The sequence below is a fragment of the Primulina eburnea genome, chromosome 1, assembly GCF_022965805.1.
Source record: "Primulina eburnea isolate SZY01 chromosome 1, ASM2296580v1, whole genome shotgun sequence".
NCBI classification, from domain to species: domain Eukaryota; kingdom Viridiplantae; phylum Streptophyta; class Magnoliopsida; order Lamiales; family Gesneriaceae; genus Primulina; species Primulina eburnea.
In genome coordinates this window covers 60,786,373-60,810,648 of record NC_133101.1, presented here as the reverse complement: position 1 = coordinate 60,810,648, position 24,276 = coordinate 60,786,373, and the positions used below count along the sequence as shown (strand labels likewise).

Below are 24,276 nucleotides of genomic sequence, written 5' to 3'. Positions count from 1 at the left end.
AAAATAAAATCACAAACAAAACATTCGATTTATTTTTTACTTTGCTCAAAGTTTCTTTTGCAAATATTATTAAAAAAATAAATGTATTAAATATCATACATGAAGAACATTCTATTCATTTTTTATTTAAAAAATCAATATATTGTTTTAATCATTTATCGTGCTTGATATATAATTTATTATCGAATTTTTTTAAAATAATATATAAATCGGATGTTTTATTAATCATTTATTTTATTTTATTCATACGTGGTGTTTAGTGCGTTAATTTTTAATAATTTGTATATGACCCCCATGGTGTTGTTCTTTTTAAGTGAACTTATTTCTTTTTTCATTGCCAAGATCCAGTGGTCTTTATCTCAGGAAATCATGATTCCTTTGCACCTTACAGGTTCTTCCTCGTTTATGTTTGTAGCTACTGGGTAGGCATAAGAAACAAGATCTGCATAACCATATTTCAGATGAGATTTAATATATCTCCTTTTTATGTCTCTTGTCAATTGATAGTTTTAATGTTATGATGTTCTTGAGATGAATCTGGTACTTGTTCAACATCATCAGTTGGTTGTTCTTGAGGATGAGTAGAGACAATATGAAAATCCACATCAATTAAAGTATCATTTGTTGGATTTGATTTTGTGTTTGGTGATGTTGAAATAACATTTTTCTTCAAGGGAAATTCATCTTCATTAAAGGAGACATCTCTGCTAATTATGATTTTTCATGCCAGCCTCTATACTCCACAATTTGTATCCCTTGACTCCCTCTGGGTACCCAAGGAACACTCATTTGATTGCTCTTGAGTCTAACTTGCCCTGATTTGTATTAGCAAATACAACACATCAAAATACTCTTAGTTTCTCAAAGTCTGGAATTCTACATGTCCACATTTTCATTGGTGTGATGATGATCTATTAATCAAGTATGTTTTTGTAGTGACGGCCTCTGCCCAAAAGGACTTCGGCAAACCAGATATGATTGCATACATCGCACTCTATCAACTAGAGTCCTATTCATTCTTTCAACGAGTCCATTCTTTTGACGAGTTGCTACCACAGTAAGATGTCTAGCTATCCCAACTTGGATCAGAATGTGCCAATCTCTAAAGGTGTCTAGAATATCAGACTTGTGTATTAGAGTAAACACCAAAACTCTCCTTGTATGGTCATCAATAATGCTCATAAAGTACCTTGCGCTACCATTGGAGATGGTCCTTAAAGGTCTCCAAAGATCAGAGTGTATTTATATTGAAGAATCAAGGGGTGCCTTTGTAACATGCGATGCCTTAGCAAAATTTACTCTGGTGGCCTTTCCTCCAATGCAATCTTCACAGAATCCTAGACTATTAAGTGGCTTGTTTCCAAATGCACCATATTTATGCAGTTCTGCAAGGCCCCATTCACTTAAGTAGGCAGGTCCAAGGTCCCACAACCTTGTGCTATCTTTTTAGATCAAGGCCACCGAGCCAACTATTGTTCTTCCATTCGGAAAATACAGACCATTTGATCTTAATCCTTTCATGATGATTAAAGATCCTTTAAGCAGAACAAATTTCACATTTTCTGCTTTGAATGAGGATCCAGAGTGATCAAGTGCACCTAAAGAGATGAGGTTTCTCTATAGATAGGTACATATCTCACATCCTGAAGGACTCTTTCTACTTCATTGAACATTTTGAATCTTATAGTCCCTTTGCCAAGTATCATGCATGCCTTGTTATTCCAAGGAGTACATGACCACCATCTAGTTCTTCGAGTGATTAAAACCAACTCCTATTGGGGGTCATATGAAAGGAGCAACCACTAGTCAAGAATCCAACTCTGATCATCTTAAGTGTTTGTGGTGCACTCTCATATCCCCCTTCTTCAACATCTACTTCTGCCAAATTCTTATTGTTGTCACCTGTTTTCTTTCTTTCTGGGTAATCTCTCCGAAAATGCCCAGGCTTATGACAATGAAAGCATTTGCCTTTATTGCCTTTAGATCGTGATCTGCTTCTTGACTTTTCTTTAGAATCCCTCTTTTCAATCCTACCTCTTGCAACTAAACTATCTCCTAGAATTTGGTGCATGAGTTTCCTTTTGAGTATCAAATTCTTTTGACTTTAGTGCATGTTGAACAGTCTACAAAGAGGGAGATTCATTGCCATATTTCAAGGTTTCCACGAAGTTGAATAGGACTTAGGGAGAGAATTCAATATGATGATCGCCTTGCCTTCATCGTCAATCTTAACCTCTATATTCTCAAGATCAAATGTCAATTTATTGAACTCATCAAGAATTTCCCATATGGATGTAGTTTCTGCCATTTTGAATCTAAAGAATTTCCCTTTCAGATATATCCTGTCTTGGAGTCATGTGTAACTGTTTTTTCCATAAACCAGCTGTTGTAGTTTGGATGAGACTTCACGCAGGCACCTTGTCATCCAGATGCAAAGTGAGGGTGCTAAAGGCCAATTCCATTGTCTCATATTTCGCTTCATCAGATTGTGTTTCTGGTAGACAATTCATTCCTCCTAGAGTCTTTGCGACCTTTCGCTGAACAAGTATGGCATACATGCGGCGCCCCCATAATCCAAAATATCCTGTCCCATCGAATCTATCGACTTCTATTCTGTGAGCCATGTGTTTGATATTTGAGCAAGTAAAGAAACTCGTCTCCGGTGACAGTTGCAAAAATTACTTGCTCATATCAGTCTTGAAGCAATCAGAATGTCCAAGAAATCAATGTGTTCTCGTGACTCCAACTATTGCAACAAACCAGCTATCACAAGCAAATCGCAAGAATGAATGAGAAATAGAAAAAGAATCGTAAATGCACACAAGAATTTTAAGTGGTTCGGCCCGAAAAAGATAGCCTACACCCACCGGAGACTTGAATACTCTCGTTGAAGTTTACAAATTCAAGATATCACAACAATACAACATTTTTGATGGACGAGAAAACATCACTCATGGATATAGATATAGATATTATATATATATATATAAGTGACAGCTGGTTCTCAATGCGGAAACCGAAATTGAAAAATAAATCGAGTGATGTGCTAATTAGAAGCCAAATAACAAGTTGGAGGCAATCTAGGAGTAACCATGGCTGCAAGAGGCACAGCTTTCTGCAAAGCTAGCCCAAAAGTCTCCTCCATATCCATCTCTTCGCCATCAAATTTCCAATCAAACGAGTGAACCAAAGTCCCCAATATATATTCCACCATCACTATTCCCATTCTTGTTCCGGCACAAATCCTCCTCCCGGCACCGAATGGGATCAGCTCGAAATTGTTTCCTTTCGGATCGATATTCGCATACTTTTCAGACAAGAATCTCTCAGGGTTGAAATCTGATGGATTTTCCCAAACTTGAGGATCCCTTCCAATTGCCCATATGTTTACGCTGAGTCTTGTGTTCTTTGGTATGTAGTAGCCATCTACGGTGCATGCTTCCGCTGAAATGCGAGGTAGGTTTAATGGTGTCGATGGGTGCTTTCGAAATGTCTCTTTGCATATCGCTTGCAGATAAGGCAACTTGGGTATGTCGGACTCCGCCAGACGTCGGTTCCGGCCGATAACTTGATCCATTTCATCGTGTGCCTTGCGCATAATATCCGGGTTCTTCAGCATCTCCGCAAGAGCCCATTCTACTGCGCTTGATGATGTATCGGTCCCAGCAGTAAACAGGTTCTGCATGCAAAACATATACTTGAATATACCATGCATACATGCATAAATATTATATATTGGAAGTTGAAAAAGTAATTATCTGTAACCAGTAATAGAGCTTTAATATTGGTTGTGGTAAGCTTCTCCTCGTCAGAGGAATTAATATCATCTCGATTTGCCAACATGACATCAAGAAAATCAGGTCGGTTCTTGCGTATGTGGCGCGATTCCAAGTGCTCGTCCAGCATTCTGCTGATCAAATCATCGAACTTCTTATGCAATTTTCTCATCCCTTTTTCAATCCCTTGCAAGTCCATCCAACCCATCCAGTGAATGAAATCGCCAATGTTGAAATAGCCTGCTGTTGTCATCAGCTCCACCACCATGTCCTTGAACTCGTTCAATTCCCGTCCTCTCGTTGCGAAAACCCGTTTACTCAGTATAATTCTGCCAATCATATTAGCCATGGCGTACACCAAAATCTCACCTAACACCACAGCTTCCCCACGTACACTTGACTGATGCATCGCCTCGAGCATGTGTCCAAGTTCTGCAGCACGAAAATCGGCCCAGTCATCCAGAGCTTTACCTCCCAACATATGGAGATTACTCAATTTTCTGAGCAACCTCCACCTGGGTCCGTAGGGTGCAAAAACCATGTCTTGCGAATTGTAGGCGAGGATGGTGGGGCCAGCATGAATCGGCCGGTTCAAGAAATTCGACTCGAAGGTTTTAAGGAACAACTTCGCAGCGTCCGGAGTCGACGCCACCACCATATCACGGCTGCCTACTTTCAGGTACATGATAGGGCCATAAGTCTTGGCCATTTTGGCTAGAGCAACGTGTGGCATTCTACCTAATAGCGGAAGCGCTCCGACCACAGGGAAACCTCTAGGGCCAGGCGGCAATGGTCTTCGTTTCGACAGAATTATCTGAACGAGAAAGTTAATGAGAATGCATAGTGAGATCAATGCAATGATTTCCGTGACTGAAAGGAACATTGCATGTGCAAATACCATACAATTTTTCTTATAATTACCAGACTAGCTAGAACCAAGGCACATTAATCTCTATATATATTAAACTTAGCTGTGCATGTGGGAGATGTTTCATGTTCTTCAATTCTTCAGCTATCATTCAACGTGCAAATAAAAACAGGTGGTAGATATGAATCTACACTTTCATCCACCTTTCAAAGAAATAGAACTACTTACCCTTATTATATACGTACTGCGTTTTTTGTCATAAAGTGGCAAGTAAACTTAGCATTTTTAGTCTAATATGAAAGGAAAAGGTTCACGAGTCCACTTCATGTACGCATACGTATCTGGTATAGGTGTGGGGGCCAAATTTTTAAAATTCTCCTAATTACAATAGAGTTTGTAGTTGAAACAATAAATTATAGGCTTTGTTATATAAATGTTTTATCATTTTATCAAGAAAGACATAAAATATTAGATTTCTCTGCTCATATAATGTATGAATTGGAGGAGAAGGTGAATCAATAGTTAGAAGTTTGAATATTCTCGCTACCAACACTTTTTCAAGCGAGATTGTCCCATAAAGTTTGCTTAACTAACGTGATTTGCATACTACTGCGTTAGCATGAGGATTTACCCAGTGAACATCCTAAAGAATAGTGGATGTTCTAACATCATATTAGAAAAAAGCTTATCTCACCCACACTATATATCTTCAGTAGATGCATAATTACCGGGTTCAAAATTAGGGTTTCTACGAGCTAACACCCTAAGACACGTTCTGGGTGCATGGGTGAAATTAAAAGAATATGGTACTTAACAATAAGTGCAATTGAAGTGCATTTGAGATGTATATACTGGGCACTAATCGCAGTTGGTGGCTTCTATTAGAATGAGATCAAATCTTTGTCGATTTAAAAAAATTAATAGGAATGAGACAAGTTTGAGGGCAGAAATTGTCACGATATGGACTTAAACATGTATAACCATGACTTTGTGATATATAAGAAAGATCTTATTACAACTACGCCAACTTGTAGTGTTATCGGTCCTGATCTAATGGAAAAATATCACACACTACAAGGTTTGGCCACTCTTCATGTTAGTCATTGACCAATGATCAGAAGTTTGATTTTTCTTAATAACATATTTTCACGTGAATTTGTCACATAATACTTGTCTAGCGTTGTTTAGTAGGCTAGCATGATTTTGTAGAAATTGTGTTAGTTTGAAAATTTACATAATGCGTATGGACGGAGTGAAGCGTTGAGTTCATATGTTATCAAAAAAATTACACTACAAGGCAGTGAATGAGCCAGAAAATACCATTAGGGTGACAATTTCTTTATCGTCACTTTTCAAAAACTATTAAACTAGGTAGGTTTTTTTTAAAAAAAAAAACTTGAATTATTACATTAAAGAAACACGTATTCAAGAATTAGTGGGTACGTTTGTGGAGGGTTTGACAAAATTTAAAAGAGGAGCATGGTGCTAAAATTATTTTAAAAAATAAATATTTGTTAATGACATAAGGATCAGAGGAAGAGGTTGCGAGGAGTTGAGGGGCTCTTTGGCTCCGTCTTGCTACAAGAGATGGACCAAAATTAACCCAAAAAGAAAAACGAATAATTGAAATATAAAGAGCTAAAATTTGTGTTTTTAGAGTGATTAAAATTTATTTTTGATAATAAACCAAAATCACATAGAAGTGAACATATAAAGTTGAGAAAAACGATTTTCCTTTTTTCTAAAAGATGCACTGCACGACGTTTTTCAGAAAAGGGAACATTGGAATAATTGCACTAGAATAACCTTCCTCTAAATAACACCACACATACCCACAAGGCACAACTAACTAAGGTGCTAAAAATCACTTAGTATCGGGACAAGCATTAATTATCGAAACTGCAATTTCGGTCGGTGGGAATTTAGGTACGAAAAAGTATTTTTAATTGTTAACTATGAAGCGATGAAATGAGATATCAAGTCTACTTTTGATAACAGGAGAAGAAAATTCTACTTGGATGAAAAGAAACATAACAAGGTCCAGTTTTGATTAACTAAAGGGAAAATCATAATTAAAATGCAGGTGCCCATTTGCCGATCCCAGCTGAGTTTATCTAGCTGTTACATATAAAAGAGACTCAAAATTCTGAGTTGGCTAAATTCCAAGTTTGCCTACAAAAATTTCCAGTTTATATGGAGCTGCAACTTGTAAAGATCATGGAAACAGATCCATCAACTCTTCTCAAACCTCCTTTCGCTTAGTAGCCGTATCCTGAACGAACAGGGTAGGTACAAAGTTTAGTGACCTCGCATGTTTTTCGGTAAAGAACGAATGTTTGCTGAAGTTGTACAACTAAAAATATATACCTGAATTGTCCATCGGGTTCCCAGCAGCAACTGACTCAGGCTCCTTGATCTCAACGACTACACAATCTGACATCAAAAATGTCTTCGCCACGGATGATGCATGTTCTAAGCAACATCTGACCACCTAAATCAAATAATGATCGAAATTCAACAAGTTGCAAAAAATAAGCATTCAGGACAACCGAGGCATGGGAAGGATCCACATAAGTTTGAAGAACTCTGGTTCAACATAACAACTCCTTCCAAAAGGCTACACAAAACGGCTCATTGAAAGAGATACGAACTATAAAGTTAAGACAGCTAAATTCATCGAGCCTCAATGAGAATTGATAAGACAGACCAATCATTACATGGATCACATCATTCACCATATAGGACTTCTTTAAAACACGGTAATGGATCAAATCATCCACCATATTGGACTTTTTTAAAGCACGGTTAGGCCTCTCACTCTGGAGTAAGTTTTTATATCTTCAAAGAATTTTAAATTCCTCTTCGTCTTTTCATAAAGGATCAATCAGTTGATCGTAGCTGCTAAACACAAGATTGGATTGGTGGAAGCAATCGAGTAAAACATCTTACTTTAGTTGGATCTATTATCCCAGCAGCCATTAAATCTTCATATTGTCCAGTAGCAGCATTGTACCCATACTTAGGATTGTCACTGGATAGCACCTGAAACACATGCCAAGATCCAAATCAGAATTTGGCTGTGGTATGTGATACACAAGACTGTTCACGTGTGTCCACATGTGTGCAAATGGGAATGGAAAATCAATGAAACAATCCTTTTTTTAATCCATTGATCGGACCATAGTAAATCAATTTTTATCTACCTTCTCACTAACAACACTTCCATTAACACCAGCATTCTTTGCTATCAACTTCAATGGGTAACTCAAAGCTCTCTTGACAATGTCTGCTCCAACCTGCCAAATTAAAGGAACTCATCATTAACCAGAAAAAATAGAATAACTTACAAGGTAAAACTTTGAGGATGTTGCATATCCTAGCGGGGATATAATTATAATGGGGACCCTTCTACGAAATCCAGTATCATCCAACATCATTTCTAAAAATAGGACACACAGACATGAAAGACAGAAAAGAGCATAACAGAAACAGATTTTTTAGAAATCATAGCACAAGATGTGTGTGTGTGTGTGTGTGTGTATGTGTGTATATCTAATGTGAATACGAAAGATAGATGATTTTCGAGTAAGAATGTAAGATATATGTGATTTAGGAGGTATGAGGTAAGATATATACGTGCGTATGCACGCGCACATATTACTTTCACTCCTTCAGTTTCTAAGGAAGTTTACTTAAGAGAAAAAACACAGAATTTTTTATAAATTCAGCATCACGTGTTCTTCATTTAATTTAATTTTGAGACCAGACACGTGACATGTCAGACTCGTAGCCAACAAGTGTCTAAGAATAAACGTACTACATCAGTCCAACATTCGTGCCAAGATATTTTGGCAACGTGTCTACACGATAGTTCTCAAATAGTAAAATTATAGAATTTTTACCTTCTCCTCATCATTTGCAAGTGTTTCCTTAAAAGCATCTACTTTTGATGCAAGTCTTAACAATGTACATCCACCACCAACAACAATTCCTTCCTCAACAGCTGCCTGTATATCAATTAAATTAATAATGATAAAAGCACACTCACCCCCACTAGCAACTCAAAGAATAGGAATTAAACTGGATCCGTGCTGCTTACCTTCGTAGCATTGAGAGCATCTTCTACTCTGAGCTTCTTCTCCTTCAGTTCAGTTTCTGTCTGTGCTCCAACCTAAAAGTTCAAGTAGCAATATGAAGATGATGTTGCCAGGGTATGATTCAACCTTCTTACATAAATAAATTAGCACAAACTTTCTTTATCAAAAAATACCTGGATCACAGCAACACCACCGGAAAGCTTTGCAATTCTTTCATTCAGCTTTTCCTTTTCATAATCTTGATCTGCCACCTGCTCAAAACACAATACATCCACAAGTCATTCAGACAACCCTTCAGCAAAGTCCACAAGTAGAGCACGGGAAAGGCAAATAGACAAACCTCGATAAGATTTTTAATCTGAGCTACGCGTTTATTAACAGCTTCCTGAGTGCTCCCATCACCAATTATCGTTGTGTAGTCCTTTGTCAATACCACCTTGGCAGCATTGCCCAGAACTTCCTTGTCCGCCTTGTCTAAGGTTAGTCCAACCTCATCCCTGATCACAGTTGCTGAATCAAGAATAGACTTGACTTAGTTAATAAAGAACACATGTAGCTCAGAAGATGTGCATTTACAAATCAGGTAAGGAAAGAAGAAAATCAATTAAAGTTACCTCCTGTCAAAACTGCAATGTCGTCAAGATACTGACTCTTTCTTTCACCAAACCCAGGAGCCTTAAGAGCAGCAACCTTCAACGCTCCCCTTAGTTTGTTCACAACCAGAGTTCCCAGAGCTTCTTGTTCTATATCTTCAGCAACAATTACAACAGGATATCCACCTCTGATAGCTTCTTCCAGGACATTTATGAGATCTCTTGCATTGGTTATTTTCTTGTCTACCAGTAATAACTACAACAGCAAATCCATTTGTCAGGCAAAAAAAATGCTTAGGTGGCTTCTTGTACATCAAATAGCTTTCCTGCAAAAAAGTTAAATATATTCCTACCTTGCAATTCTCAAATTCAACAGCCATTTTCTCACTGTCCTGTGACAAAATATGGAGAAATGTAACCACGATCAAACTGCATTCCTTCAACAACATAAAGACTATTTTCTGCACTTTTTCCCTCTTCAAGAGTCACAACACCTTTCCTACCAACTTTACTCAGTGCTTCAGCTATCATATTTCCTACTTCATAGTTATTTCCAGCACTCACAGCAGCAACATCTGCAAGCTCACTATCTTCCACCTGTAATCGATCACTTGTTTCACTGTTCATAGCATTCATTACTAAGCCATCTATCGACTTGTCAGCAATTATACCAAAGAAAATTTTCCCCACGCATCGCTTGAAACTGCCAGAACACAAACATAGATACCTCTTTTGATATTGACTTCAGTTCAGACACCAAGGCCTTGACGGTCTTTTCGATTCCTCTAGTGATAAGGACAGGATTTGCACCAGCTGCTACCACCTGAAATCATGGATAGTGCAGAAATAATTTATCAAGTCTAACTTCAAATTGTCAAGGAAGCCTAGAAGCATAAAATGCTCAAACATACCTTAACACCTTCAGCAATCAGACCCTGAGCAAGAACAACAGATGTTGTTGTTCCATCCCCAGCTAAGTCATTAGTTTTTGAAGCCGCTTGCCTCACCAATTTAGCACCAATGTTCTCCAAAGGATCCTCTAACTCAACCTGCATGAGAATCCACGCGATGTTTTCACATAAACTAAACTCAGTACATCCCGGAAAAAAACAATTGGTATACATCCCAATGCCAGTAATGTGGGCTCCAAAAGAAACATTGCACTAATAAGTTCATTATTGGTGTTGTAGTCATTTGCAAAACCGAAAAGAAATCAATTGGAAAAAATCGAACCTCGGGCACTTGATCAATTACCAATACGATATCCACAAAGAAATCAAGAAGAACATGGCCAATTAGCACACTCATTTACTATCCCATAATATCAGATATACCGAAGCCAGAAACAACGTGCATGATTCATGTACCTCTCTGGCCACTGTAACTCCATCATTAACAATTTTTGGGGCACCATACTTGCTTTCAAGGACTACATTCCTTCCTTTAGGTCCAAGGGTAACACCCACTAGATCTGCAAGTTTGTTAACACCATTCTAACAACAAGAGAACCATCAATCAATAACCATTCAGGTAAAGACATCTTCAATTAGGTAAGTAAAAACTTCACCAACTCACCTGCAATTTCTTTATAGCTGAGCCATCCTTGTTGAAATGCAATTCCTTAGCAGCAGCTGTCACTTGAAAAGAACGTGATCTCCGTAGAAGGCTCTTCTGCCTCTGAAATGAACCATAAGATATGGAAGCAAGTGAGGACAACCTAGTAGATGAACCTGTAAGCTTTTCATCCTTCACCCGGTTGCCCGGAACAGCCAAGGAACCGACAGAAGCAAACGTTGAAGCCATTTACTCCTTAAACCTGACACGGGTAAGGGTAGAATATATGTTATTTCCAAATTTATGCCTCAAATTCTAATTGTTCACAAGAAAATTGCAGTGCTAACACTAGCAAGTTTTGACAAGGCAGAGAATGTCAAGGTAAGAAGGTTCCCACATGCTATTCGAGAATTTAACTTCACAATGAAAAAATGAAACGCAGATTGCTTAAAAGTCCTTAAAACAACTGATATTACAGAAACGAAGTGTTCCATCTATCGACAATCGCAGCTCTACTCAAAAGCTCCAGTCACACGACACAAGACTCCATTAATCAAGAAATTAATGAATACCAGACCAGACTAGCTCAATTTTCATCAACCAAAGCAGAATCTAATCCATCTAAAAACAAAACATACGTATCATTATCACAGTCTCAATCTTCACAAGATAGTAAAACCCACGATTAAAAACATTATCACCTGTAAATTTCAAAACCCAGAAAATAATTTACTGATTAAATTGCTCACCGGAAAATGAATGAAGAATTGGAGGTTAGGTTTACGCAAGTAGCTGGACTGGAGAGTGTATGAGATAGGTGGTTGGCAAACACGAAGTAGAGGGTTTATGTAGAGCGGATAGATTAAGAAATTTCCAATCAATCTCAGCCGTCGATCTCACTTTGGGATGGAAAGGAACACTCTAGAACTTCGGCACACAAGTGCTGCACTCTTACTCTCACGTGTAATATTTTTAATTATTTTTTATAATATTAATCAATAAATCATATAATTAAATTTGAGCATGATTTTTTCCGGAGACGTCTATTCGATCTATATCTATTATAAAAACTAATAAATCTGAAAAAGTTTTTTTAAAATATTTATGAGACAGATCAATCTAATCTTATTAAATCAAACCTCTGGCTAAATTTGAATACATTATGGTTAATATTTGTGTGAGAGAAATAAATAATTATCGTCATAATTTTTTATATCACTTTTTTTTATTTAAATATAAAATACTATATTTATCCTCATATTTAAAATTATCAAAATTCACTATTCCTTAGTAAATAATGAAGCCATATATCCTTTCGGATTCATAATTATCAACCTCCAACAGTACGGCCAATAAAAAAAGCAACAAATCCAGAGTACACTGATTATTTTGCTGAAACAAAATTTTCCAGAATTTCAAAATTAAGTGTTCCTAAATAACTTGACAGAAATTTGAATGACTCCAATTCCTAGCCCAAAATGATTCAGTTAAACTCCGTACAAAATCTAAAACATCGCTGTAAATATTTGGCCACGTATCTTTGGGGCGTGAGTTCGGTGATCAAAACCATAAACTAATACATGTCAAGACATTATTTTGATCAAAACATCACTCTGATATCGTCTTTGAATTACAATCCTGCAGATTTTTGGAATTTCTGGATTTGGTTCAGGAATATCCATGTCATCTGCGTGAAGAGATAATCAAAAATCAAAACATATTGGAGAAAAAAACACGCGCACACACACGCACATGCGGACAGGGAAGGATATGCAGGAGTGTACCATGACATGTGGGGCAATTCTAACACAGTAGACTGGAAATCCAGTGTAGAATTTTAAGGGTCCTCCTGACTTTAGCGTTTTCAGGGCACAATCTAAAGAACCAGAGTATGGATATTTCCCGGCCGCATCTGGCTGCATTTTCTGTATTTGGGTTTTAACATAATCAAAGGGGAGACTACAGGCTGCGGCAAAGAATCCTGATACAGTACTTGCCCCTGAAAAGAGTGGGAAAGTTTCAAATTTTAACCCACGAAGAAAAAATAGACAAGATTTTACAATGAAATATAAAGCAAAGCCAGGGAGTGAAGATAAAACTACTGCAAGCAGGTAATGATTCAAGAAAGTATCTCACCTAACACGGTTGCAGCCTCACCCAAACCAAGGGAGTCCTTGAAGAACTCCACACTTTGATCATAAGAAGCAAGCATACCCATGTTAAGTGCCATAGCCCTTACCACAGTAGGTCCAGCGCCTTTCCAGAGAGCTAACACTCCTTCATCAGCAGTAATACGATAAAGGGCGTGGAATGCATTTGTGTAGTTTCGCCGCTGTGCAACAGCTAATGTTGCGTCAGCCTGCATACGTATGAGGGCTAAATCTGCAGGACTGCCAATAGTTGCTCCAATTGCTCCGGCAGTCAATCCACACAAAGCTTTCTGATACAGTGGCAATGGCTTTCCATCATTGGCTTCTAATGCTTTGTTGGTTAAAATCCTAAATATACATCAGAATAGAGTCCAGGTTAGTTGGAAATGCTATTCCAAATTTAAATCGCAATAGATCATGTACATTTCAGAATTTCCTAGAGGAGGATAAATGCTGGAATTTATTGTATAAGTCAAGGAAACTCATTGCACATTCAGAAATTAAAAGCCGAATACTGTTAATATGGTTTCAAAAGCCGAATACTGTTAATATGGTTTCAAAGCACATAATGGACCAACCATAATTTTGGGTATCTGGTTCAGTGGAACTTTAACTATCACAAGAAATGCATATAGCGTACAACTGTCTACTAAGTGCAAACAGCCAACTCACCCATTCATCCCATGGAAACACCACATTGGCAAACAAACCCACTTGTCTTCCCACAAAACCTCTTTATTTTCCAAAGTACCCTCATCAAATATGCACAAGAGTTGGTCACGGGAGGCAAGTCACCAAAAATAACTTCAGGCGAGTCCTACGCAGTTCAATTGTTTGACAAAGATTGTGTCATTCCCGATGCTACTGAGGCAAACTAACCTATATTTATATGAAAGAAAACTATCCAGTGTCTAACAATATGTCACATTCGAAGTTAAATGCTCTGGCTTCTTGACATACTAGCACGACAAATCCCTCTAGTATGAGAAGTTGATTCCTTCAGAAAACCACTGCAAAATTAAGTAGCTCTATGAATTAATGGAAGTTCGTTCTACTAAAAAATTCCTGAAATTTTCAATTCTTAAGAATTGTGAGTGTAAGAAAATCTAGCTAAATGAAATGATATAGATTATAGGGCGGCTAAGTTTTTAATATGCCAGTTGGATTTAACTACATTGTGTAGTTAAGGGGGAAAACATAAAAGAATGTGATAATAAATCTCACAATCGACCAACAAAGGAACATAAAACTCACGAGTGCAGATTAACAGACAGTTTGCAGATAAACGAAGTCAGTTAACATAAAAAAAACTTTACTCTCTCTACACTTCTTTGCTTGATAAAGTTACAAAAAAAATAATTGGAAAACTAAAAATTTGGATAGCGTTGTCCTTTGAATCTCTTCTCGAAAAGGAAACAAATAGTCCATGTTTAGTATGACACAACAATCATTAATGGCAGATACATCAACTCACGATCACAAAAGGTCTAAAACATCTTAAACACTATAAACATGTATGATAAACAATCCTTGAGCTCAATAGTCCTGAATATCACCACGTCTACATTGAAATTCCCATGACTCAATAGTAAATTGTTCACATAAATACTCACTTGAATGAGCCAAGCCGTGCGGTTGTATATGTAGCTTGTCTAAGAAGCCCAGCAGACAAACCCTACATAAGTAACAATATAATTAAGACAAAGGTTAGAAGCTAAATCACATGGCTGAGCACTGTATTGCATGTAGAACTCGGACAAGAGCAATTTGATTTGCATTTAATATGAACTAATAGCAAAGGCAAATCCATTTCATTATCATGAGAATAATGAAGCCATTTATCACCTTTATGGAGACATTTCCACAATAAAAAAAATACGAATTTGAAGATAGAAAATGATGGTAGTAAGTGCAATGTAGGCCTGCACTTCTTAAATTAACATAGAACAAATATGCAATTGGAGATGCGAATCGATTATGGATACGACAATTTTAAAAGTTTAGGATACGACACAAGAGTGTACATCTATCTTATACATATATAAATTAAACAAATAATATAATTATATATAAATGCAATAGTACATGAATAATATTGAAAAAAAATCACATCAACAACTAAATCCCAAAAAAAATTGTACTACATATAAAATTTGATTTTCTTATAATTTGACTGATGTTATATATTTGTCCTATTACAGTGCAATATTTTTTTAGTAAAAACTCCAACTTTGTTATTGTTTTCTTTAAAAAAAATTAATTATTTGTAATTTGATTATAAGTAGCCCAAATCTTTATTTTCAAATTACAAACAGTCTCTTGTCGTATTCATCGATCTGATATTCACCTGATACTTCCGCATCTATATCTGTCTCGTATCCACCTTGTATTCCATCATATGCCTGGGCACGAGATTAGACAATATCTCTAAACTTGACCAAATGTGGTCTAATTTTCTTATCCATAAACCATGTTTCCAAGAGAAACTCGAGTATACTGCAGCTCATCTGATCAGACACTTTTAACACATACTACAAATAGAACAATTAATTGAACTGGAGTCTAACTTTCTAACAACTGGAACAAAACTTACAAACATATGGAGATTGATGCAATACCAAGCATATGTGTGCCAGATGACAACTATTATATATCCCTACTAGCTTAGTCATTGAAACATGTCATTGGAGTAGCTATATGGTATAAAAGATTTGACCCGAACTGCTACTACCAACTATAGAATTTGGTAAATTATTCGAGTATCATATGTTGTAAGCAGGTGCAATTATTGTGATGTACATTTTTGGGTAGCTTTACTTGCCCATATAACCACATATATTGAAACGCGTGCTTGCACTGGTGTAAAAAATACCAATCATGAAACCATAAGCATTCAATCTTATAACCTGTGTGAGAGGATGCAAGGCGAGGAACAAAAGAAAAAGATAGTTCCAACCTTAAGCTCTTTTCGTATTTTGTATTCCAGGTGTTGGTGTCATCATGATGAGCATAATGTTTTGACAGTTAAAAGTAAACTTTTTTTACGCCGTTAGAAAAACTTAATAAATTAAGATCAACATTAAACTGGCATAGCAAATTGGCAATAAAAGCTCCAACCATTCCAAATTAACACACTTCGCACATTTCATTTTAAGAGCTCCTGCAAAAAAAAGTTGATTTTATCTTTCTCCCTCCTCCCTCCCGAAAAATAAGGAATTCAGATGTTATTAACTTAGACCATATATTTCCAACATAAGTTTAACTAAACCACCACAAATGCTGAAGCAACTTAATTTAACAAAACAATCATATATTCTTCTATAAACAAATGTGTACAATTATAATTGAATACCATGTGATATCGAACAACCTCTAAATCTATTTCACTTTCAGGTGATAATGAAGAAGACAGCTGGCATAAAAAAATAAAATTAACATGATTTTCTCACGTAAGCATACCTTGTAAAAGGCAGCAATGCCCTCATTCTTAAGCATGTTCTTTGTCACCTCACCAGCTGATCCCTGGCCCAGTTGTATTCTCACCTGAAATTGAGAAAATAAAAACTTAATGGACAACACCCTTCAGCATACGCATAGACGAAAGAGTTCGATTTCCTAGTCCAAACAGGTTCGTGATTCATTCAACACAGACATTTAGTAACATCAGATGCAAAGCAACCTACGAATCAAGTTTCTAACAACATGATCATCATAAGGTTACAAAAGCATTTTGTTCGACATAAAGCACCGGTAAAACAAAAAAAAATCTAAATCTTACGCAGAGCAGGTCCTAAATTCCACATAACTATTGACAAGAATCGTGTTTTTAGCTAATAGAAAAGGTCCATTGGGTCTAAGATCTGAAACGAACAAAAGTTTCATCCACGAAATTAAACAACAAAAACACCCGGATCCTGAACAACCATCAATGCAGACAAATCCATGACTCTTGGCAACTGCGTTATGTGATGTGATACGATAAATGATACCTTGATCATGTCGATTGGCTGGATTACGCAGGTAGCAAGCATACCAGATATACCGCCATTGGCGAAGGGCTTTACCGTGGGCCAAACTCCAGCTGATTTCGGCTTCTCCTCTCCCATTTTCAAATTTCCTTCTTACTCTTCTGCTATTTGGCTTCTATTTATTTGAACAATGCGAAAACTGGAGAGTAGAGGAAAACAGGTCTCCTCGGTGATTGGTGGACAACACGAGGATGTGAACTGGCAGAACAAGAAAAGTTTTATTTGTAATAACTAGTATTTTACTACTGTAATTAATAATAAATTAGTAAGTATTATTGATATAATATTTGACATAAATATTATTATAAAAAATTATATTAAAAATATTTTTAAAATAGTAAAAAAATATGTATATTAAATATTAAATTAAGATACATAATAATAGTAATTTATGGATATATATATATTGTTTTCCAACTTTCTAAAATACTATATATATATATATAATTATTTTATTTAATGTGATAGAGACCAGTGAAAAATTAATATATGAAAGTAATACGAAACTCAAAATCATAACTAAAACAGAAATTAAATGAAAAGATATAATCAGTTCAAACACTTAATTTTAGTTTATATTTTTAAGAGAAATCAAATTAAAATTTGAATTTTAAAAAATGTAAAGTATTCACGACCAGTTACGTATTTATTTCTTAATTGTATTCAAATATTTTAATGTGCTAAATGAATGCATTAATACTTATAAATATTTTTTTTATAACATATTATTCGTGTGGGAATTTTCAAATATGACAAAAATCCTAATTATATATATAATGTGAGTATAGATGTGAATGACAGTTAACTAATGAGTAAAATAAAGAGCAGATCGCATAAGTTTTTCAATCTACTTGTATGAAACTTTGGTATGAAGTTTATACTTCTCAAATATTTCATTAATATTTTTTTAAGATGTAGAAAGATACTTCTGATTATGGTCAATAATAAAACTCTATTAATTGATTTTGAAACTAATTGATGATGTATGTATCTATAAATTATCGTGATTCAAAAATCGATGTTTTATTACACCAAAAAGTAGAATAATTTCGAATTATAACTTATAAAATACGATGGTGGTTAGAGTTAATGTAAATTTAACAGCATATGATCGAGAAAATCGCTTCAGCTATTGTTCATAAGCTTTAATCATAAGTTGAGATTATTCTTTAAATCAATATACGTGTATGATATGGTTTTAATAAGAATTTCCAAATGATTCATGTTAAGTTATGATATGTGTAGCTACAATCTGAAGTTTATTTCATTATTTTCGTTGTGCAATACATTTTTCCTCATTGTAGTGTGTTTTGGAAGTCATTTGGAAATGAATGTGGATTGAGTCAAACAAATGTAAGGTTTAACTTTGAATCGATACATATAAGCTGGAATGTGAGTTTTAACAATATCAGGTGGCCAAATGATTATACTATAGATCATTGTACTATCAAGTATATGTAAATGATATGAATTGTGGCTTAGTAAACAAAATGACTATGGTAGTAGTTGTGTCATATTGACTATAGTGACGGTTTTACCACATGACTGTGAATGATCGATTAACACATGAAAGATGAAAACGCCATAAAAATATGTTATTGTCTAATATATACTAAGAACATTGAATATGTGATCACATATGAATTACTTATGAATGTCATATAACCTACTCTTTATTTTATAAACATTATTTTTTCAGATCTCCTTAAATTAGATATTTATCATCATAAAAAATATACTAATAGCATAATATAATATATATCCAAAATTTTAAAAACTCTATACACTATGAAAAAGTTAATAATTCCAAAACTCGAACAATTTGGCAATTTAACTAAATTTCACGTTTTTAAAGAACAGAACATTATATCTTCAGATACATTATTGAAAATTCATTATATCAAAATAAACATATAGAATGATCGAGCTAAGAGTAGACAAGATATAATTTAAAAAATAATTGGAATTGAGAAAAAAATAATTATTTTTTCTCTAAATCGAATTTATCATATATAACAGATAAAATAAATATTTTTTAAAAAATTTACTTTCAAATAACTTTCTTAACCTGTATAAAAACATACAGAAATCACATGTGAATTTTCCGTCGACAAATTTGAATCATTAACTATGGACTGCTAAATATATATGACAAAACATTAAAAGTACGACAAAACATTGGTAGGTAAGTATCTAATATAGTTCGGCCTTTCAAATAAAAACAACAATAATAAAAATAAAAGGTAATAAATTTTATATTTTATGTTTTATAAAAAGAGTGTAGTTGAACTCCAAATATTTATTCTCACATTTTATCTTTATTTTCGAGTAATTATTAATAAAAAAAGAAAAAGAAAAAGCAAAAGGAAAAAAATTATTATTTTACCGCATTTTTTAAAAAAGAAAAAGAAAATTTATTATTCAATCAGCAGAAAGGCTATAAATGACCTAACCCTAGCGACATTTGCCGATGCGCATCGCTCAGTTCAACCCTAAACGAAGCCCTTTCGCCTTATTCCCTACGCCGCCTCCTCCCTCTCTCGTGTGAAGAGCTCGAGAAATATTCTGTTTTGCGGTAAATTTTGAGGTAAATTTTCCACATTTTTAGTTAATATAATCCACGTTTTTAGTTATATGGTAGGATCAGGGTTTGTCATTGAGATGACTGTGTTTTCTTTGACCGTTTTAAGGTGTACCTATAGAACGTTGCTTTTTGAGTTTGCTTCACTCCATGATTGTCTTGTAATGTTGTTGAAGGGTTTTTGCTATAAATTTTTCTCATCAACTGTGTGTGCTTATGTGATTTGAGTGCAGACCAGAAATTCAATTTTTTTTACCTGTTACACTGTAGGAGTTGTGATGCTCGTTTTTCAAATGCGTTAGTAGTCTTGATATTTTAAAAAAAACTCATGCGAGTTCGTGACTTGTGGGTTCAGAATAATGAAATGATCTTTATAATCGCTTGATAGCTGATATGATCGCTATTTATCATGTAGTAGCTTTAGCTTATTGTTCTAATTGTTCCCGACAAACTTAAAATTTTATTTCCTTGTTGCGATTCTTTTTTTTTCTCCCCTTAAAAAATCCTGAAGGTATTAGTTCTCGCACTTCTCATTAAGAATTATGGAAATACATTGTATACTTGCGAAAGCTTTTGTAAAAATTTGATGAATACGGTTTTATGTGTACGGGCTGGAGAGGATTGACATCCATATCACATGCTATTTGAGATAGCTTTCGCTGATTGGTTCTCTTAGTTCAAAGTTTCGGAACTCTTTTTTTCTTTGTTCTATGTAGTATTAATCTTGTTCATAAATCTTTCCCCCATGGTTTACTTTTTTCAAAAAAATTAACCGAGTTTGTGACTTATGGGTTCAGAAGAATGAAATGATGATTATAATCGTTTGATAGCTTATATGATGGCTATTTATATGTATTAGCTCTAGCTGATCATTCTTTTTGTTCCCCATAAAACTTTTAATTTTGTTTCCCTGTTGTGTTTTAAAGATTTTTTTCCCCCTTAAAATCCTCAAAAACCGTCGCTAAGAGCGACGGTTTTTCATAAACTGTCGCCGATCTAAACAAGATCGACTACGGTTTCCCAAAAACCGTCGCTATTAGCGACGGTTGTTGATCAACCGTCGCCGATTTTCCGGCAATCGTTTCAGGCCCTCTCACCCGCCGACCTTTTCCGGCAGACCATTTCCCACTGTCGCCGTCGCGAATGGGAAGGGCAAATTCGTCTTTTCATCAATGAAGGTATTAGTGCTCCCACCCACAGAATTTTGGAAGTATGTTCCATACTTGCAAAAACTTTTGGGAAATTTTGACGAGGTACGGTTTTATATGTACGGGCTGGAGAGGATTGACATCCAATCATCAATAATCTCACGTGCAATTTGAGATAGATTTGGCTATTGATTCTCTTAGTTCATAGTTCATACCCCTTTTTTCTTTTCTACATGGTATTAGTATAGTTTACAAAAGAGAAATTTCCCTCCATGGTTTTCTCTTTATTTACCACTAATTAGTTATGTGTTATTTCATCCAAAAGTATTTTTGTTGCCCAGGATATAGTTAGCAAAAATGAGGGGGAGGAGTTACACCCCTTCGCCACAAAGAGAGTATGGTAGAAGAGGAAGGAGCCCTGGCCCCAGAGGACGCCATGACAGAGGAGATGCTCCTACAAGTCTTTTAGTTCGCAACCTTCGCCGTGACTGCAGGTGAGCTCTACCTAGTTTATATATTCTTGTCTACATCAAAACCACCTTCCCCAACACACCCATGACCCAACACACAAAAAAAGTGAGTAAACAAATTAACAAGAAAGTTTTTTGCTACTCTTAGAATGGTAAACTTGTGGTCCTACTAATTGTATGCATTGCCATAAACAGGCCAGAAGACTTGAGAAGGCCATTTGGACAATTTGGACCTTTAAAGGACATCTATTTACCAAGGGATTACCACACCGGGTGAGCGATTGTGTATTACCTGACTTTGTACCTTTATGATTTTCCTATACCTTGTTTGTTAGTTTTGTTGTAGATTGAACGTAACTAGATTTGTATTATCTAATATTTTCTTTTACACAAATTTTTTCTACATATTTATTATCATAAATAGATATCTTTGTTAAAGATTTTTGAAATTTAGCAGTGAATTAAGAGTTATGAAGACTTCAATGAAGTAGTAAGAGTTCTGTTTGACACATTCTAGTTGTAAGGGTTCTCTTGTCATCAATCAAGTTGTAAGGATTTGAAGGTGATGTAAATGATATGATAATGAAGATTGGAAGGGAAATCTGGTTTGAATACAATGTGAAGAAATCAAGATTTCAAGTCTTGAAGAATTTCGAGTCATGTTATATTATCACTCACAAGGTGAGCTAGTGCTTGCTTATTCGTATATCATGGTCATCCATATTCTCTTAATTATTTTGAACAAGTAATTTAATTCGTGACGAGAAATTATTTAGTTTTTTTAGGTGCTCTTGACTGACTGATTTATAATTTTCCACTCGCATGAAGTTCTCTACTTGCCTTTGAAGGCCTTTTATATTTTTATTTTTAACCACTTAATTGATTTGTGGCTAAAATGTTTGAGATTTGTAGGTGGTATGCACTTCATTTGTATATTTCCTCTCTCACAAAGATACTTTTTCTAGTGCTTTCTTTTAACCTTTTGTCTTTTCAGTTTTCAGTAGACATTTTTAGGACTCGAAAACCGTCCCAAAGCCTGAGTTGCAGGTCAGATAAAGTGAAATATCCCAATCAGCAGATGCCAGTCAAAACCTTGGAGATTAAATTTGACCTGCAACTCAGGCTTTGCATTGCCTGTGTGTTAACTTCAATCGTCAAAAACTGTGGCACACTGACTTTCTACTTTCTTTCCCTATTATTGTCAGTGAGCCTCGTGGCTTTGGATTTGTCCAATATGTGGACCCTGCTGATGCCTCGGAAGCTAAGTATGAGATGGATGGTCAGCTTTGGCAAGGTCGGGAGCTGACCGTTGTTTTTGCCGAGGAAAATCGGAAGAAGCCAGGTGAAATGCGACACAGAGAACGAGGAAGGTAATTTCTGATTCTATTTTTCACAATGTGCTTTGTCTTTTCATTTGTTAAAAAAAAACTTACCCAGGTCCTTAACTGGTGGCTGATGTTTATTTGAACCCTGGATGGAGATTCTGAAAACCATACTGTTGATCATTGGGTTAATTGGTTGGCCGTCTTTAAGTTGATTTATGGTATCAGTGTACTTCAGAAAGATTTTAACATTACTATACGATGATTTTATAATATACTTCTTGGTGTTTTCCCCCTTGTAAGCTTGAGTTAGCTAGCAGTCTGAGGTTTAAATATTGATCCATTCCGTTGTAACTCGTATTTTATGGTTCATCGACGACACTGTTTTGATTATATTTTATAACTTTCAATAATAGTGTGCCAACTGCGAGCCATTCATATCGTGAATGACCTATGAACATATCAATGAGAGAAGATAACTCTAGTGAAGATACAGATTATCTAGTGGAATTTCTGTTGCATTCGCCTGCATGCATAGTCCATTTTCCCGTGTCCACAATGGAATTTCTACATGTTTTTGTAGTTGGTCCTACCAGAGTATGATATACGAAATAGAAGTGTAGCAATAATGTAATGGATTTTCCTAAAGAGATAGGTATGGGCAAATGCCTTGCTCTTAACTATGTACATGTGGTCTTGATGATTATGATTTGAAAGTTTATTTGACTCAGGATAAGAGTTAATTGGCATATACATTAAGTTTATACGAATAAGCAGTTTTACCTAGTACATAGTAAATTGACTTTTGTTAATCTGAATTAGTGCTGACCACCGTTGATCTGTTGCAGGGGCCGTGTTTATGATCGAAGGAGATCACCTCCACGCTACTCACATTCGCCTCGGCATTCTGCATCCCCACCTACACACCATGGAGGGTCTCAATCTCGTCATGGTTACTACTCTCCTAGGAGAAAATACTCGAGGTAGAAAGGGCAATAGTATTTTACTGTATTATCTATAAAGTTATATGAGGAAGAATGATATTACCCACCCTTTTTAAGCTGACTTGCAATGTCCAAATAGCTTTATTTTGCCATCTATTAATTTGTCTCAGGAAGTGAGTAGTTGCGATCTTATTTCTATACAACCGACTCATTATTTCTATACAACCGACTCATTTATTTGCTGCTTGGCATGATATATATTCGCAGGTCCAATTCGCCCCGAGAGAAAAGGGGTGGTAGAGAGAGACGATCATACTCGCGTTCTCCAGTGCAGGAACATTCTCCGCTAAATGATGGGCCAAGGAACCTCAACCGGAGTCCAGTGATTCGACGTTCACCTTATGGTTCTAGAAGCCGCAGCCAAAGCCCAGGTCGGGGCCATGCCCCAGTTATGATACGAAGCCCAAGCCGCAGCAGAAGCAGGAGTCCCCATCCTGCAGAGTATGCAAGGGAGCCCGGAAGGGATAGGCCTCGAAGCTAATGAATGAATGTCAGGGAAAAAGTCGTGAAACTGTGTGATTTCTGAACTTCCAACTTTGTGGGTTTATCTTATTTAGCTGTCTTACTTAATTTGGACTCGAAAACTGTCCCAAAATGTTCGGGTATTCTATGATGATATGACCTCGTATTTGTTTTGGATGTGTGCTGTTATTATGTGGTATTGATGAAAACTATTTGCAACGAA

The 24,276-nt window shown here is 35.8% G+C and overlaps 4 protein-coding genes and 1 non-coding gene across 7 annotated transcripts; 2 read left to right on the top strand and 3 right to left on the bottom strand.

Annotated features, from left to right (window-relative positions):
* Positions 1–2,964: 2,964 nt before the first annotated feature.
* On the bottom strand, positions 2,965–4,709 carry LOC140836774 (flavonoid 3',5'-hydroxylase 1-like). Its single transcript, XM_073202549.1, has 2 exons — positions 3,766–4,709; positions 2,965–3,679 (listed from the first exon to the last, which is right to left on the bottom strand). Exons 1-2 carry the CDS (start codon positions 4,675–4,677, stop codon positions 3,047–3,049), a joined length of 1,545 nt encoding a protein of 514 aa, XP_073058650.1. The 5' UTR covers positions 4,678–4,709; the 3' UTR covers positions 2,965–3,046.
* A 1,962-nt stretch (positions 4,710–6,671) lies between these two features.
* Positions 6,672–11,712, bottom strand: LOC140836771 (ruBisCO large subunit-binding protein subunit beta, chloroplastic-like). The gene is given in 16 exon segments (XM_073202535.1): positions 6,672–6,916; positions 7,012–7,135; positions 7,594–7,686; positions 7,848–7,940; positions 8,547–8,651; positions 8,744–8,815; positions 8,915–8,992; positions 9,082–9,251; positions 9,356–9,590; positions 9,688–9,726; positions 9,728–9,931; positions 10,062–10,157; positions 10,246–10,383; positions 10,702–10,827; positions 10,910–11,150; positions 11,622–11,712. Coding segments are annotated over 15 exon segments (1,815 nt in total). The 5' UTR covers positions 11,138–11,150; positions 11,622–11,712; the 3' UTR covers positions 6,672–6,902.
* A 500-nt stretch (positions 11,713–12,212) lies between these two features.
* LOC140836764 (mitochondrial dicarboxylate/tricarboxylate transporter DTC-like) lies at positions 12,213–17,277 on the bottom strand. Its single transcript, XM_073202522.1, has 6 exons — positions 17,028–17,277; positions 16,498–16,581; positions 14,652–14,713; positions 13,025–13,386; positions 12,673–12,887; positions 12,213–12,575 (listed from the first exon to the last, which is right to left on the bottom strand). The coding sequence occupies exons 1-6, from the start codon at positions 17,142–17,144 to the stop codon at positions 12,519–12,521; spliced, it is 897 nt and encodes a 298-aa protein (XP_073058623.1). The 5' UTR covers positions 17,145–17,277; the 3' UTR covers positions 12,213–12,518.
* A 2,205-nt stretch (positions 17,278–19,482) lies between these two features.
* On the top strand, positions 19,483–24,276 carry LOC140836746 (serine/arginine-rich SC35-like splicing factor SCL30A). Of its 3 annotated transcripts, none has more exons than XM_073202500.1 (6): positions 19,483–19,641; positions 21,137–21,289; positions 21,461–21,538; positions 22,471–22,635; positions 23,436–23,570; positions 23,799–24,276. In XM_073202500.1, the coding sequence occupies exons 2-6, from the start codon at positions 21,153–21,155 to the stop codon at positions 24,070–24,072; spliced, it is 789 nt and encodes a 262-aa protein (XP_073058601.1). In that variant the 5' UTR covers positions 19,483–19,641; positions 21,137–21,152; the 3' UTR covers positions 24,073–24,276. The 3 variants fall into 3 exon arrangements, with proteins under 3 accessions (XP_073058601.1, XP_073058594.1, XP_073058610.1); XM_073202493.1 differs by having other exon boundaries at positions 19,498–19,653; XM_073202509.1 differs by lacking the exon at positions 19,483–19,641 and having other exon boundaries at positions 21,121–21,289.
* On the top strand, positions 20,447–20,522 carry LOC140815406 (small nucleolar RNA Z102/R77). Its single transcript, XR_012114377.1, has one exon. It is a non-coding gene; the product is annotated as a small nucleolar RNA Z102/R77 (small nucleolar RNA).